Genomic DNA, 13567 nt, shown 5'->3' with positions numbered 1-13567 from the left:
TGTTGTCCAATCTGTACAGAATGACTGAATATTTTACTCTATTCCCGAACACAAAACAGGTAGATAGTCAAAACAAAGTATTGAGGCAAGAAAATACTAAAAATGAGAACAGACATGATGTCTAAAGAGAAAATTTATATTACGGTAGTGAAAAAAGGATTTAGTTTGTTGTATTGTAGGTTGACAAAATGACTACTACTAATAATAAAAATGCCTAGAACCAGGTGGTATTAGTGTAAGAGTTCAAAAATGAAATAGCTGAATTATTAGTGAATTACAGTCTCTTGTTTGAGAGTTCCTGGTATGTCAATGAAGGTGATGCTACTGCCTGAGAAGCTTTCTAGGGGAATCTGGGGAACAGGAGGTCTATAGGTCTGACATACCTTTGGAGCAAATGACTAGAAATTCTGTCCTAGAGAAGAGAATTAACAGATCCCAAATATATATCATTTGCTTTGGGCAAATTAACAGTGTATCTGTGGAGGCAAATTCTGCCTTATAAATCTGTTGGTGTTCTTAGAAATACCACGAACAGGGATAAGGGGTAATCTAGGTGATGCATATACACTGATTTTTAAACTTTTTGGCAAAGTCTGAAGGCTTTTAAGAAAATGAAGTAGCCACAGAGTACTAAGAAAAGTTCTTGTATGGAAAAGAGAAAATTGAGGGTGAAAGGAAAAATTACATGGTTAACCCTGACAGTGGTAGGATGTAACCAGTAGGGCTGTAGAGATCTCTGCTGGGATTGTGCTTTTCACCATATTCACAAATGCCGTGGAAATCAGCATGATCTGTGAGGCAAAAGTACTTGCTGGTGACCCAAAGTATTGCCCAGGGTAGTGAGATTAGTGGATAACTCCACTGCAGGACCTTATTAAACTGAGTGACTTGATACTAAGTCTGAATGAAATTATTTTGAAAGATCTGAAATGATGTACACATTGGAGAGCAGCAGATAGGATGACTGACTCTGAACTGACCATTACCAAGAGTGAGCAAGGTCTGGGAGCTGTGATACATTGGTGATAGCATCCATTGTATGCTCAGTAGTGGTCAAAAAGTAAACCAAATGTTAGGTTTATAAGCAAAGAACGAGAGATCAAAATGTCACTGTATATTTTTCTCCCACATCTTGAATACTGCGTGCACTTGTGGTCCCTAAATTTTAGAAAGGCTGTAGTAGAACTGGAAGAAGCTCATAGAAGGTATGAATTGCTTCTGTATAAGGCAAAGATAAGTAGGCTGGAACTCTTCAGCCTGGAAAAGGTGACAGAGAGGATTGAGGCCCTGACAAAGGTCTAAGGAAGTATGAGTTGCATGGAGAAGATGGAAACTTGAACATGTCTTCCTGTGCAAGAACTTGATGGGGGCATTGCTTTAAGCTAGTAGTTATAAACCAACAATAGAGAGAGCTTCTTTGTACAGCAAATCATGTACTGTTAAAATTCTTTGTATAGGTTTGGAGGTTAATAGATAAGTTATTGGAGGAATCCACTGCGGGTTATCAAATAGACGAACAGCAGGAAATCCCAAGAACTGAAAATAGTTGGAGGATGGGAGAGCGCCCAGAGGAAGTATGATAAATGCTTGTCCTGTTCTTAACCTTCCGTAGTCATCTACTTGCAGCTACTTTTGGAGACAGGATACTGAGCTAAATGGACCTTTGATACAATCCACTACAGTATTTGTTATGCTGTGTTCCTGGTGTGTGCTCTGGTTTGGGTGTAGAGGAGCTTGATTTTTTTTTTTTTGAGGGGAGTGTTTATATACTGAAATGAGATCAAAACTTTTTTTCTTGCTTCTTGATCAGTTGTATATGAACATGTAATTTTGATTGTGCTCATTTTCTAGGATGTGTAGAGTTTTAGTTAATTTCCAGCTGCTTCTTCACCTAGAGAAGTAAGGGATTAAGGAAAAGAGATTTCCTTAATTGCTGCACTGTAACCAGCCTTTTGATCATCACTTAGCAGATCGTGGAGACTTAAACAGTTAAATTACTGTAGAAATTTGATACAAGCACTGCTGAATAGTACTACTTTATGCTGGGTGCAAGAACTTTTTCTGCAGCAATTAATGATTGCTTGAATTGTGATATAATGAAAAATGGGAAACAAAGCTATCTATCACAGTAATGAAGCCTACTTCATAGAGTACTTGCTGTCCTAGATGCAGTAACATGAGTTAGGAATGTTCAGTGACCTTTATGAATGGTAATCTATTGCATTTGTTGGGGTTTTTTTGTTAATTTGTGGTTTATATCAAAACGAACTAGTACGCATTAACAGTTCCTTGTTAACACTATGGAATGTGTTGTCACTGATACCTGTTGTAGGGACAAGTGACAGTCACAGGTGAGCTGCCAAGGAAGTCTTATGTTTTCCTGCATTAAAGGGCATGATTTGGATGCAGGAAGTGAAACAGATGAGGGTTGGGTTTTTTCTTTCCTGAGAGAAGGGGGTTTTGTTTCTGAAGTATTAGTTCAGGAATTGGCATTTCTCTTTAAGGGAGTGCTCTAGCAGAGCTTGTACTGCACATGGATGATGGGGTAAGGAGCAGTGCGTGTGCACTAGCACTGCATTCCCTGTCCATATTTTCTTTTCAAAAGGACCACCAGTCTTGAGGGAACCACTCTTGGAGGATGAGGGAGAAGATCTGTTTAGTCTTTGAAAAGACTTGGGTTTTGTCTTGCCTGAGACAGGCATTGAGGGTTCATAATGACTGTATATGACGGTAATCTGTAAAATTTTTCAGTAGGAGCGTGATGGTGCAGCAAAGTATGTTGGCTGCTGAGAAGCTATCATGCATCCCTTCGCTTGCTACTAACATAAACCACATTGGAACTGTTGACCTAGAGTTAAAAAATGCTGTGTTCTTTATCTTAATTGTCTTAATCACCAGGGAGTATGAGTAATGCATATAATTTATATCAGATGTTTTGCAATGTGTTCATATTTCTTATTGTGCTTCTCTTGTAAAGAAGGAAAAAACTGTAATCTGTAGTCAAAGAGTAGGTTAACACCTGATTCATTTATACAGAGAATAAAAATTTGTGTGTGTTTAACTTGCACATGCAAACTCATTAAATAAGTCAAGCAGTAATGCTATTCTACATTAACATTATTTTGGTAGCCAAGCTGGAGCTGCATTGCTAGTAACTGTATTAACAAATTAATATTAATGTAAAATATTTGCTTTTCAATTTATATTTCTAGAACTGCAAGTAATCTAAACTGTAGTGAGCAAACTCACTGTGATTTAAGTGATTAGAAATTGAAACAAGCATTGTTCAAGCATCAAAGGCATTGTCTGGCATTTTTGGGCAGGCATCTCTGGGAAAAACAGAGGTCAATCCTAAAACCTAAAAACTAAAATGGTAGTTTAGTATAAGCTAAACTGTTTTCCTCACATTTAATAAGGAACACGCTAACAGGAATGAAGCTGATTGACTACCTAAAGTAGTATGGTTGGAAATATGACCTGTGTCTTCTCCACAAAGAATTTGGCTGGTGTTAACATAGCTTTATTGTAATCATGCCTCAAAAATAAATACACTTTTTTTTGTAAAGCTGGGATTTTTTTAGGTTGTGATATAATACAGGGATTGGAAAATTCACCATAGCAATGAACTTCTATTCAAAACTTTTGAATGTGTTTTGATTTTTATCATAGAACAAGCAGTTCATTTCAGTGAATATTTTTAGTGTGGTTTTTTTTTTTTAATGTAAAGTAATGGAATTACTTTTTTCCCAAAATTCTAATCTTTGTTTCTTAGCATGTATGTTTGCAGGGGATGAAGGGTGTCTGGTTCTTAAACACCACTCTGCTTTTTTGTACGTAGCGCACATTCCTTAAGTCTTTCAAAAGCATTGAGAAGTTTATACAAAATAGACATTATACAAAAGGAAAGTTTACCTTTCAAAGGTTCAACTCTACAAAGTTTTCTTTTACAGTTTTTAATCTTTAGAAACTTAATTTTTGTTAATTATGGTGACTTCTGGAGTAATACACATTTAGGATAATTAATTTCTTTACAAATGAAAAAGCTAGCCTTGAGATAATTATTAGTATTAAACAGATGACCATGAAATTGAACTGTAGGAAATTAAGTATTTCTGAGCCTATAGCTCTGAGCTTGCTGAATAGGTGATTTGTTTAATCCCTTTCTTGGAAGAGGTGAAAAGAATAAATTTGAGAAGCAAGCACAGAAATCTAATTTAGTGAAGTCAGTTGACTTTGATAATACAACTAAGTATGTTGCATAGTAATGAGCAGACCATTCGCACTTTCTGCCTTGAAGTCCTGCTGTATTTTCTTACTCAGTTATGAGTTACCACCACCTGATGTGCTGAGCAGATGTCTCACTAAAGAGCAGGTTGTAAGGTCAGCTGGCTCAATTCAATCTACTTTAGGGAGCCATTAGGTGAAAACTTTACTTTCTGAAAAAAGTGTGTTTTCCTGTAATAAGTATCTTATTTCTAGTATAGTTAAATATAGATGTAACCATTAAGTTCTGCCATTTCTGTTAACAGGGGATGTAGGGGAGACAATGGGATAACAGTGTAACTTTCCAATAGTACTTAACTGAAAGTATGATAAAAGAGTGTGTCCAAGTGGTCAGTAGAAAATGGGCTATATGAGAAGCATAAAAAAGTTGCAATAAAGAGATAGTATTGCTGTAATAAAAGGGTTTAATATTTCTTGCAGCCTTGTGTAACTTGAATGAGCACATGGCACTAACATGCATAGAGACTATGTATTAGACTACACTTACATTTCTGTCAAAGAAATGGGAGAAAATGGAGGAAAGTCACAGTGTAGTCAACAACTGCAGTTGTGAGTAGCATAGCTAACATGGAAGTGAAGTCTGAATTTTGTATTTCTCTAAGCTGTCATGAAGTAATTGCATCAAGCGAACAAAACTGAAAGCTTTTAAATGTTCCAGTTCTTGATGTTTTAAAATTGTGTTAAATGGCTTGATGGAACCTAATTTCAGAGCTCATTTGCTTATTGTAGTATCTTATGTTACTGTTATTACCTCTGTAATATCTTACAAAACCTCTTTTCTGTTTTTAAGTCTGGAATTGCAAGCTGCATTTGAAATTCATACCTTATCACTAAATCTTGTGGCTATTTAAAATGCTATTTCTGTCATGAGTGTTAACACTCTGAAGAGCTGGACTACAGCTTCAAAGATGAGGGCACAGTGTCTTGATTTTCTTAATACTATGTTCTTTTGTCTTAATGCGTAGCTATCATTTAATATTTATTAATAGCAATTGCTTCTTGAATGACGATGCAAATACAAGCCCGATAAATTTTAGCAATTACCTTGATTGTGAAGTCCTAAAAGAATAATTGTTTTGTCCTCTGCCCTTGTCATTAAGAATGAAGGATGCTTCACCATGTTGGGAGCTCATCTTAATGACACTGTATTGACTGCTGTACATGGGATACTTCCAACATTCCCTGTATTGGAAGACTGCATGACTTCTGAAAAACTGTGTTGTACAGTTGCTGGTTACTTTCTTGTTAAAATAAATACTCTATCTTTTTAAAATATAAAGGTGTAGAATGATCAGTTTGCAGTGCTTTAAGTAGTAAAGGTAAAAACAAATCCAGCATTTTTTCAAGTCTGTTGTCATATAGACAGAAACTAATCAGCAAGTTTTGTCTGATGACCTTCCATAGAGTGGAGAATGCCTGCACCAAACTTGTTCGGGCAGCCCAGATGCTGCAAGCAGATCCTTATTCAGTACCAGCTCGTGATTATCTAATTGATGGATCAAGAGGCATCCTTTCTGGAACGTCAGACTTACTTCTGACATTTGATGAAGCAGAGGTAGGAAACACAACATGACTGACATAGGTATCTGCACAATAGTATTATTAATTCAAATATTCACTGAACTGCATTAGCTAATCTAAACTATTGAGTAGATGAATGTGGTTTTGATCGTTTTAGCTTGATTGGAAGCGTATTTTGCATTCCTTTCTGTCAGAAAGAGCTTAGGCTTGTTGCTTTAAGAGCATCTTTGTATGACATGTTTAGGTGTTGCCTGTGATTATTTCTCAAAAAGGCCAGACCCCATCAACCCTGTCTTATATCTTGCTGACACTTTTCTGTATTCCCTTCACCATACCCATTACTGATAATTATATTCTGTGTATACCTTCACTGAAAAGCCCTAGGCCGCTCCTAACATGTCTGTCTGACTCATTAGCTGTGGCAATTTAATTAGCCTTGGGGCATGGGAGGTAATATGAATTTGGACTGGCTGGCTGGTCAGCCAGAAGATGTTTCTGATAGATATAACAGTTGCTATGTTTTGGCTGCTGCACAAGCCAAAAAGTGGCTCAGAGGTGCTGTTTGTCCATACTCAGATGGACAAAAAAGCCAGAATTGCAAAGAAACTTAAAAAGGAGGTTTTGAGTGTCATATTTGAAAATGTTTCTTTGTTACAAATCTTTCTTACTCTTGTGATCGTCTTTCTGGGAATGTGGAGTCATGCTCATTTCTAAATAGTGAATATCATGCTACTAGGAGGAAATGAAGCTCACGCTGTTAGAACTGCTGATGTTAATTCTAAATTTTACCCGTGCAACAATCTATGTTAATCTATGAAATTGTGTTACTCTTCCTGCTGTTCCAAGTAGTCTAACATGCCATCCTTGTCTCTCATTTAATCAGCTTATGGTACTCTTAGCATGTTCCTCTGAAATGAGGAGAATGCTATGGCATTTCTCACTGGCACTTGTGATTACTCATTATTTTAAGTGGTTTTTAATAGATAATATGAAGTGTTATAGGACAGAATTGCAAGGAAGTTAAGAGCTTTTAATCTCCATGCTTCCAGTGTTTAGGGAATGAGTTGACTTCTGTGGAGTTAATGCTTCATTGAACTAATCTGACAACTGCATGTTAACCAAAACAAAAATATTAGTGTGGAATGATTGACTTTTCACAAATACAAAAGCTGGCATGTCTCTATCCTACTATGTTTCAAGATAAACTAATATTGGGACAAAACTGAAATGAGTTTTAGAGGAAACTATAATCTGTTCTAGGGACTGAACACTGCATTTGGTTGGTGTGAATGAAATGTTAATTAACTCATTCTTCAATTAGAATTGTATGTGGTCTTGTCAGAAATAATGTGGTTCAGGAGGTTAGAAGATTAACTGACAGAGAACTCTGTTTTGGAATCAAGTATGAACTGAAGAAGTTAAGCTGAGGCAGATGTCCAGAGGTAAATAAAGTACAGCCTTCACAGATTTTTCTGGAAAGCTTAAGATGTTGGATCTACCTTTCCCGCTGGAATGCTGGATAATGCTTTATCCATATGTAAAGCTGTGTGGTGAATAATATTTCCTCTGAAAGCTTGGAGTCTGCTTTCTATATAGTTTTGCTTTGTGATTTAATAAGTTAAAAAAAATTTATTGATGAAATTGCAATGAAAAACTTCAAGCATTCCAGCATTATTAAATGCACTTCCTTATAACCTATTCTCTCAATGTTATTCTTCATTTATCATATGAAGAGAAAACACTAGAAGTAGGATTTTGCATTTGTGTAGTGGAATGCTGATTAAATATTGTCTCTGTCAATATAGCACTCTTGAGTAATGGCATTATGGGTAACTTAATTAGTATCCCAGACCTTTGTGATTGCCTGTATGCCATGTTGGCAGATGCTATACCTATTCTGTTCTAATAATAGGCTTGCATTTCTAATTCAAATGTAACTTAGCTTCATCTAATAAATGATGGAATGTTCCTTTTTTAGGTCCGTAAAATCATCCGTGTCTGCAAAGGAATATTGGAATATCTGACTGTGGCGGAAGTAGTAGAGACTATGGAGGATTTGGTGACATACACAAAGAATCTAGGGCCAGGTTTGATTTGCTACAGCTTATCATAAACATACTGAGTATAGTCTTTTCCACTGCCTTTTCTTCCCCCCACACCTTCATTGCCTGTTTTGAGTGTTTGGACAATGATAAAGCAGTTGCTTTGAAAGTGTCTGTTGGAAAGTTTTAAACTAGAGAGTGAATGATGACTATTTTCTGATTCACATTCCCTTAAGAATGTAGAAGAGTCAAGATTTTGGTAAATGATATGTACTACACAGATGATATGTACTGGACTTTTCCTACAGAATATTATATGAGGGAAGTAAGCATTCATTAGTAATGGTAAAACAAAAAAATTGAAAAAGCTGTGTAATTAAGCACTCACAGCTATAAAGTCCATTAAGCTGGTAAAATGTCTGCACTAATTGAGATGGTTAGGCCTAGTAGGAATTTCTTGGGGTAGTATAAGCTACATGTCATATATTAGCATCTTAATGAGGTTGCAGAAATAGCTGTCTTGCAGTATATACAAAAGCCCAGCTGTTACAGAAATTCTTTTTGTTCATTATTTGATGCTCCTTCACTACTTGTTACTTCACTGTTAACTCGCACTTTCACTGGTGGAAGTGATTGGTAAGTGAAGCACTGTGTTGCTATAGAGGAAACCTACCATTAACCTCTGTCATCTACTACAAATGCTTTAGTTTCAGCAAGCATAAAGTAGTTTAGGTATTTAACAAAAGCATTCTATAAAATCTAGATGTTGTGGTAATGTAGGAAGATGTTAGAATTAAAGTTACACTGAACAGAAGAATGCTTCTATGAACAGCAGGAATCTAGTTAGTACTTTATATATAAATAAGAATACGTATGTAGTGTAATAATAACTAGCTGATAAATGAAATGACTAGCAGTTGTCATGTCACAGAGCATGTTTGTAGATTATCCTGTTTTTATTTAACGTGTATACTTTACCCTGTTTCTAGATGTGAAAAACTTTAAGTTCCATATGAAGGTATAGTATTCTTTAAACTCTTTTGTGTCCTGTGAGAAGTTACCTTCAACTAAATAATTTGCCTCATTTTTGAACGGGAAAAGATGAAGCAAAAAGGGCAGTCTTCTCTTTCTGTGAAAATTGTTCTTTGACTTGGTATATACAATTTCAGTTTCTCTGTGGTCATTGTCTTCCATGTCTTTCAAATGGAAGTTTCCCCAAACTTCAGTTTACTCTATTTGGCTTAGTCACAAGCATTTGGGACTTTTCACTGAACCTCACAGACATAATTTGCTGTTATGTGTGTATGATAAAGTTAATAGGTGTTGAGCAAGTGTCTTAATTTCTTAGGATAAGATGTAGTCTTGTACCTTTATTGCAAATAATCTTCTCTAAACTCATGCTGTTCTGAATAAGTAGCTAATCTTGTGCTTTTGGCATGCTCTGGAAGCACTGTCTTTGCCTGAGCTAAATGCTGCTCAACACGTACAGCCCGTGCCCACAAAACTTTTTATGCCTGTAGTCCTTGTTCCCTTCAGCTGTATCAGTGGGCATCTGAACTTAACTGTTAATGCGAGCACTATATAAATAACAGAAATACACATAAAATCAACAAAGTGCTTATAGGTTTTATGTTGGAAGTAGAGAGGAGAACATGATTACCTATTTAGGCTTTTTTCATTTGAAAGGAAAGGTGGTTCTGCACAACTTCCCCTTCTGTGCTGTCGGTGTGGGTATTCTGCTACTTTCCAGTGATGTCATTAAAGCTCATTTAACCTTTTTGTTATATTAAGATGCCTAAGATGCTAACCAGCAGAAAAGTAATTCAGCCAAAGAGTATACAGCTTTCTTCCAGGTTTTTCCTCTGTAGGAGAGAGAGAGTAGAACCACAACAGCACCAATTTAAATCAGCTTAAATTTTTATGAAGCTGTCTGAAGTTTCCACATGTGCTATGTGGTAAACCTCATGAGTCTTAGCTATTGAAAACAGATTTGCTCCAGAATAAATTTAATTCTTTCCACACTTTTAGAGCACTGAAAGATTTCTAGCAGAACTGAAGTATAAATAGATACAATTCTTGAACTCTCTTAGAAACTCAAGGCAAACAAACAAAACCCTGATGTTTGCTTTTTCTGCTGTTCACATGTAAGGCTTTGATCAAGACTTAACAGAAAAGGAAATACATTCTGTAAATTAGCTTCCAGAGTTCATTAAGTGACTTCATGTCCTAAAGCAGTCATTTCAGGTATTTTCCTATTTTATTACTGGCCTTTTAAAGCAAGGATTTTGAGGAGTCCATTCTACTTTGCATAATGGCTAGGCTTTGAATCAGTGGTTTCTCTGAAGCATCTGGAATGTGTTTTAAGTAACAGCTGCTAATATAAAAATCAACTTGTAAACTTCAATATAGTTGTCATAACTCATTACACTTTGTTCTTGTTTAGAAAGCTCAACCGTTGCAAATTAGACTTAATACTACATTTATTTATGACTATATTCAATTACTTTAATCTTTAGGGATGACAAAGATGGCCAAAATGATTGATGAGAGACAACAGGAATTAACTCATCAGGAGCATAGGATTATGCTGGTAAACTCCATGAATACCGTGAAGGAGCTATTGCCAGTACTTATTTCAGGTATTTTCAGCTTTAATATTTAATATCTGAATTGCTGTCTATCTTGAACTGGAGTTCCCAAGTATTATGTTTATTAAAAATAACAGCCTGGACATTGCTTCTGTACTCGTTGCAAATAACTGTGGTTCTTGAATTAAAACTAGTCTCTTTGAGATAAAATGGTCCATGCAAAAGAAAATGTACTACCTTTGTATAAATGCAGTAGGAGGTCACCTTGAGCATTGATTGTATCTTGCATGTGCCTTTTTCTAATCTATGGTATTTTCACAGCTATGAAGATTTTCGTAACCACGAAAAATTCTAAAAGCCAGGGAATAGAAGAGGCCTTGAAAAATCGCAATTTCACAGTAGAGAAAATGAGTGCTGAGATAAATGAAATAATTCGTGTATTACAACTCACTTCCTGGGATGAAGATGCCTGGGCGAGCAAGGTACGTTTCACATGTACATTTGCCTATGGAAGTCTAATTTTTATCTACTGCATTATACACTTATGAACTTGCTTTTGAGACTGTTGAAATACGTATTTGTGCATCAGTTTTGTAACACTATGTAATCACATTGTATAATCTCTTCAAGGTTGAAGAACATCTTCAGAGGTGATTGTATTAACGTATCTTTCAAAATTAGCTTTCTCTCCATAAGCTAAGTTAAAGGAGCGTGGCATTTGAAGGTGGCTCAGTAGTTTACTGCACCTGAGTGGTCAAACAGAAGACTTAGATTTGTTCACGATTTAGTTTTGGCATGATTAGGAAATTCTGGAATATAGCATATTCCTCCTGGAGAAATACTTCCCCCCCCCCCCCCCCCCCCCCCCGTATATAGCTACCCTACATAATCACATTTGACAGAAGAAAGTTAGGTCTAAAAGTTATCGTTTATACATTAAACTGGTCTTGTAGCTAGGCATTCATAAGTGAGATTACCCAAGATTATTCTTCTAGATGCTACTAGAAAAGATAAGCTGCTGTCATACTCCTTGTGCAAAAGGCCTGAAGTTGAGAAATTTGAGTCAATTTTTGAGGATCCCTCCTTGAACACCTTCCCCTTTTCCCCTGCCCCATTTTTAGTCTGGACATGGGAGTAAATTTCAAGTGTCTGCCTTGTCTCAAAGAAATATATGTTAGACTGAACAGCCTTTTTGGATAAGTATGTCTGTGAAGCTGGCATATGGATGGTGTTGGTTCCTTACAACTCAGTGTTAAGCTGTGTCGTGACTGCAACTGCTTACCTGGAGTTAAGTGGTGCTCTTAAGTGATACCCACTGAAGATACTGAAATGTCTAGAAGACCATAAAGCAGATCTGACAGGCAGAATTGTAAAAGTGTTGTTGTGGGCTTACAAATAAATGTAGCTGCATAACTGAAATACCTGCCAATTTTTTTGAGTACCTTGAAGTAAATTCCTGAAGGTTTTTTTTTTTAAGGGTTAGTGCTGTGAGCAACAAGTAACTGTAAATATATTTAAAGAAAATATTGAGACCTGAAGCCAGACGTATTAACAAATTAAGTCTTTTGGAAAATCTAACATTGATGTAATATAGGCATTAAAATCACTTTGGCCTATATTGTTTGGCACTTGACCCTTAGTTTGCCTTTTGATCTATTTTGTCACTATCACTTCCTTATTATGACTACTTTGTGCATCTTTGTTTTTGTTCTCCTGTTTCTTACCCTTTTCTCACTTTTAGAAGGTAAGCTTTCTTCCACACCCTACACCTCTACCTTGTACTAAAACCAAAAAAAGCATGTATGTGGGGTTTTGTGCTGTGTGCAGACTGTGTGCTGTGCAACTTTTTACTTCTGTGCCAGCTGTGACACTATACTTACAAATATACACACGGAAGTTTTAAAAGGATCTTAATAGCTCTGTCTAGCTGTCTGTAGAACTGGCTGTCACTAAGAGAATGGTAACTGCAAGCTGAACTGCATTAAGACTATCTGAGTCTGATTAGAGTTAGCCCAAGGTTAGCCCAAGCACATTCTTGCTGAATGCTTTTGTGTTAACTTATGTTACTAGTTTCTGTAGCTGCAAATAAAGGATCCGGTCATGTAGGAACAAGCTTTCTGCATGCCCAGAAAACTTTATTAAGTCAGGAACTTTGTTGATTCTGTAGTGTTTCACCAGCAGCCTTCCTTAAGTTCAAATGGTTTGTGTTCTTCATGTCTTGGCCTAAAACCTCAGTTTTGTATGTGCATTTTTTCAATTCAGTTTTATTTTTGGATTTAAGCACTCCTGTATTTTACAAAGGACAAATACAGTTTTACTTTACATGACAAATTTGAAAATTCTTCTGGTAAAAAAAAAAAGACTGTTGCAAGTTACTCCTCTTGGTAGCAAGGCAGACCAACAAAAGATTTTATTAAGAAAATAGTTGATGCATTAGCAGTATATCCAAACAGGAAATATTGTCATTATGTGTAATGCATAAATATGTTTTGTGGACTAGTATAATCAAAGTTATCATTCTGTTCTGAGTTGAGATCTTTTTCATTGTATTTTGTTTTTGAATTAAGGTACGCTGACAATTTGGAACTGTAGCACTGGGCATTAACCAAACAGTTATGACAAAGAATTTGAGTTGAAAAATGTCAGATGAAGAAGCAGGCACTAATTTACTAATGGCCACCCATTACAGACCTTTTCTGTATTTGCATATATATCTAATGGTTGACTTACTATTTTTCTGGGACAGAGATGGAGGAGTTCTGTAATTCCACTTGAGATTACTGTTGTATGCATTTTGTGCCTGGTGGTCAAGGGAAACAGATTTTCCCCATGCTTTTCTGGAGCAAAGTAAGGTGTGTTTAGGGATGCACAGCCTTGAATTTTTACCTGTGTAGTACATGCTATTATTGATGTTGGAGTTAATTTTATGTTTATTATTCTATCTTGAATTGTTTATACATTGAAGTATCACAAGATCTACCTAGAGATAGTGGAGAATGAGCAAGTATATGGAGCCAGCGTTGTAGGCTTTTTTGTAAACTATGTTGTTGGTCTTTCTAGACTCTGAAATGCATGTTACTGTTACTGGATTGCAGTAATCTCTGCTTGCACCAACACTGGATTTTTTTTTAA

The 13567-nt window shown here is 36.1% G+C and overlaps 1 protein-coding gene across 7 annotated transcripts in view; it reads left to right on the top strand.

Annotated features, from left to right (window-relative positions):
* The window catches only part of VCL (vinculin), a 65661-nt gene that overhangs the window by 24044 nt on the left and 28050 nt on the right, over nt 1–13567 (top strand). For all 7 annotated transcript variants that reach the window (XM_075025721.1, XM_075025718.1, XM_075025715.1 and 4 more), the window contains exons 3-6: nt 5689–5839; nt 7784–7892; nt 10364–10486; nt 10757–10917. In XM_075025721.1, coding sequence (XP_074881822.1) covers nt 5689–5839; nt 7784–7892; nt 10364–10486; nt 10757–10917 — 544 coding nt within the window. The remainder of the gene's footprint in view (nt 1–5688; nt 5840–7783; nt 7893–10363; nt 10487–10756; nt 10918–13567) is intronic.

This window comes from Buteo buteo, chromosome 4, assembly GCF_964188355.1.
Source record: "Buteo buteo chromosome 4, bButBut1.hap1.1, whole genome shotgun sequence".
Lineage (NCBI taxonomy): Eukaryota > Metazoa > Chordata > Aves > Accipitriformes > Accipitridae > Buteo > Buteo buteo.
The sequence above is the reverse complement of the archived record's forward strand: the minus strand, read 5'-3'. Positions and strand labels throughout refer to the sequence as shown.